Source organism: Sabethes cyaneus, chromosome 2 (genome assembly GCF_943734655.1).
Source record: "Sabethes cyaneus chromosome 2, idSabCyanKW18_F2, whole genome shotgun sequence".
Classification (NCBI taxonomy): Eukaryota; Metazoa; Arthropoda; class Insecta; order Diptera; family Culicidae; genus Sabethes; species Sabethes cyaneus.
This window is the reverse complement of record NC_071354.1, coordinates 236,468,049-236,471,732: the sequence shown is the minus strand read 5'-3', so window position 1 is coordinate 236,471,732 and position 3,684 is coordinate 236,468,049. Positions and strand designations below refer to the sequence as shown.

General features: G+C 47.1%; 1 protein-coding gene across 1 annotated transcript; it reads left to right on the top strand.

Moving 5' to 3' along the window:
- Positions 1 to 3,060, top strand: LOC128736800 (uncharacterized). Its single transcript, XM_053831290.1, has one exon. The coding sequence runs from the start codon at positions 1 to 3 to the stop codon at positions 3,058 to 3,060; it is 3,060 nt and encodes a 1,019-aa protein (XP_053687265.1).
- The last annotated feature ends 624 nt before the right edge of the window (positions 3,061 to 3,684 follow it).

Sequence of the window (3,684 nt, the reverse complement as noted above, 5' to 3'; positions counted from 1 at the left end):
ATGGCGAAAAACGGAGATGATTTGCAGGTGCAATATAATTGTGTATTATGTGACAACTCCGACGAACATGACGACATGGTAGCTTGCGATTCTTGCCAGATGTGGCATCACTACTCCTGTGTGAACGTAAGTGCCAGTGTTCGGGATCGGGAATGGTATTGTCCCACTTGCGAACCTCTGTACACGGATGGAATAAATGTGGTGGAGCAGAATAAGAACAATCCCAGTCATTCTAATCCAATACCATCCGACGGCGCCGTTCTTGACGTCCCGAAAAAGACGGCGGCGAAATCTTCGGCCGGTACTAAGAACACCCGTAAGTCGAGGAAAGTGATTGTCGAAAGCATAACGTCTAGTGCACGGGCTCGCTTGGAACTAGAGTTAAACGTCGTCGACGAACAGCGACGTTTACGTGAAGAAGAGCTAGCAGAGGAGAAGAAAATGAAAGATCGTCAACGAAAATTAGAGGAGGAATTGCGGGAGCAGGAGCTGGCCGTCGAAGCGAGACGGATCGCAGAGGCAAAAAGGGCATTGGAGCAGAACATGGCTGACGAACGAGAATACCAAAAACAGCAGATGGCTATTCGGAAGCAATCGGCGGACGAGAAAGCGAAGCTTATTCGGCAGGCTTCTGAGTACAGTAGCAGTCACGGCAGTAGAGTCAACGTCGGTGTTGGTGTCACCGATCCTGGGGAAAAAGTGAAAGACTGGCTGGAGCAAACAAACCAGCAGACAGAGGGAACAAAAAAGACTTCCACGTCAGCAGTTAGGCCCAGTTCATGTCAGAAACAGGTATTACCCGATAAGTTCAATACTAACAAAAACCCACCCGCAAGAAAGATAAATGAAGCTTTAGCAATCTCGCCCCCTAACTGTACTGTCCCTCAACAAAAAGTTCAATGCAAATCTCTCGTTAGTCAGGGAATTCAAAAATTGCCTCTTCAACCAAACAATCCTAAGAAACAAATAAATTTAAATTGTCGCGAGCTGTCAAAACAGATTTCTTCGTCGGGAGTGCATAGTAGTGATAAAGAACATGGTGCAGCCTGTGAAGTTCAACAACCTGTCGCAGAGAATAAAAACGATCAGGATCAACGGTCCCAGCATCACAGTAATGACATTACGGAAGGCCCAACGAGTCGACAGCTAGCTACTAGACAAGTGATGGGGAAGGATCTTCCGATATTTTCCGGTAACCCGGAAGAATGGCCTATATGGATAAGCAACTTTCAACGTTCTACAACAACTTGTGGTTTTTCTGACGATGAAAATCTCATCCGTCTTCAACGCTGCTTAAAGGGTCCAGCTCTTGAAGCAGTGCGCAGCCGGTTGCTTTGTCCAGCAGGGGTACTGCATGTAATCAAAGCTTTGCAAATGCGGTATGGACGTCCCGAAACACTTATTCGTTCTATGACTGAGCGAGTTCGACAAATGCCACCACTGAAGGCCAACGATCTGGAGAGCATTATAGAATTCGGACTGGCAGTGGATAATTTAGTACAGCATCTGGAAAATGTGGGATATCAGGCTCACTTATCTAACCCGTCTCTGTTACACGATTTGGTGGGAAAATTACCCGTTGACTATCGCCTCAACTGGTCGGCAGTCAAAAGTGAAGAACCTAATGCGGATTTGGCTGCGTTCGGGCGGTTCATGTCAAGTTTGGTTGAACTTGCATACAATGTAGCCGATGATTTACCATCGGTGAAACCACAAAAAACGAAACATAGGGAGAGGTCGTTCGTGCAGACTCACGCAGAGCCAGAATTTACACCGAGGCGTGAACCGGTAACTAACACTTTATCGGGGAGGCGAGCACCGAAGAGACCGTGCGCGGTTTGCAAAGCAGAAGGGCATCGGGTGTCGGAATGCGGAAATTTTAAAACCATGAACATCGACGGGCGGTTGAAGGCAGTGCGAGAGTTTGGTCTGTGCAGATCGTGTTTGAATTGCCATGGAAAATGGCCGTGCAAGACAGCGAAAGAGTGTGGAATCAATGATTGTCGGCTGAAACATAATCCTCTTCTACATTCTTCAAGTGCAACCGTACAAGCAGCTGTATCAACAAGTCATCTTAGTCAGTTAAAGACGGTAGGCGGACCGCTTTTTAGAATCATTCCTGTCACGTTATACGGAAAGAATACTAAAGTGGACATCTATGCTTTCGTTGATGAAGGATCGCAGATAACCTTGTTAGAGGATTCGGTTGCAGATCAGCTCGGTTTGGCGGGTACTTTGGAGCCACTAAACTTACAATGGACCGGTAATATCAAACGCAGTGAACCAAAATCTAGACGGATCAGTACCGAGATTTCAGGTACCGGATGCACGAAGCAGTACAGACTGGGAAATGCACGTACGGTTGGTGGACTGCTGCTTCCATCACAAAGTATGGACTACGACGAAATGACAAGAAGATATCCGCATTTGCGTGGTTTGCCTATACCGAGTTATACAAAAATATCACCAAAACTCTTGATTGGTCTTGACAACTTGAAACTCACTGTACCACTGAAAATCAGAGAAGGAAGGTGGGAAGAGCCGATAGCCACGAAAAGTCGCATCGGATGGAGCATCTACGGGTGCTCGACAGAGTCGCAATCAAAGTATGTCTGTGGGTTTCATGTTGGAGGATGGACCGATCCAGAGCAAGAGCTCAACCAGCTAGTCCGGGATTACATCACACTGGACGACACTGGCATAACATACCCTTCTACTCCACTAGAATCCGAAGAAGAGAAACGAGCGAGGATAATTATGGAGTCCACCACGCGAAGAGTCGACGGAAGATTCGAAACGGGTATGCTATGGAAGAGAGACAAGTTAAAGTTCCCGGAGAGCTTCGGAATGGCATATAAACGAATGTGTTCACTGGAGAAACGTCTTAGTAAAGATCCTGTTCTGTATGATCGAGTTCGGCAGCAGATAATAGACTACGAGGCCAAAGGATATGCTCACAAAGCGACGGAAAGTGAACTGTCGACTACGGACAAGCATCAGTGTTGGTACTTGCCATTGGGGATTGTCTTGAACCCAAAGAAGCCGAACAAATTGAGCTGATCTGCAACCGAATCTTTTTTGGTGATATTTTTGTATAACTCGGTATAGGCAAACCACGCAAATGCGGATATCTTCTTGTCATTTCGTCGTAGTCCATACTTTGTGATGGAAGCAGCAGTCCACCAACCGTACGTGCATTTCCCAGTCTGTACTGCTTCGTGCATCCGGTACCTGAAATCTCGGTACTGATCCGTCTAGATTTTGGTTCACTGCGTTTGATATTACCGGTCCATTGTAAGTTTAGTGGCTCCAAAGTACCCGCCAAACCGAGCTGATCTGCAACCGAATCTTTTTTGGTGCCTCCTGTGAGAAGTCCGGTAGGAACAAGACAACCAGGAGCGCAGCGAGCAAGATGGTTGGACCAGGTGGAGCGAGATCTGGCGGAGAGTACTCGGTGTCCGAGCCCCATAGGTAGGAGGCATCTCCTCCAGAATGGCACATTGGGCCGAGGCCAGGGTTGGCCAAAACACCACATCCTCGCTCGTGTGATACTACTTGATCTACTTAATGAAGGTGAAAATTTCCGGCAGGCACTTCGTACTGTATATCTTCACGTTTTACACAAGCTCCGATGCAAAGAATAGCTGTTTGAACATTCCCTTTTCGCTGATCGTCAGCCACAAA

Bases quoted from the DNA above. Each gene is read 5' to 3' on its own strand.
- LOC128736800 (XM_053831290.1), top strand. From the start codon at position 1: ATGGCGAAAAACGGAGATGATTTGCAGGTGCAATATAATTGTGTATTA.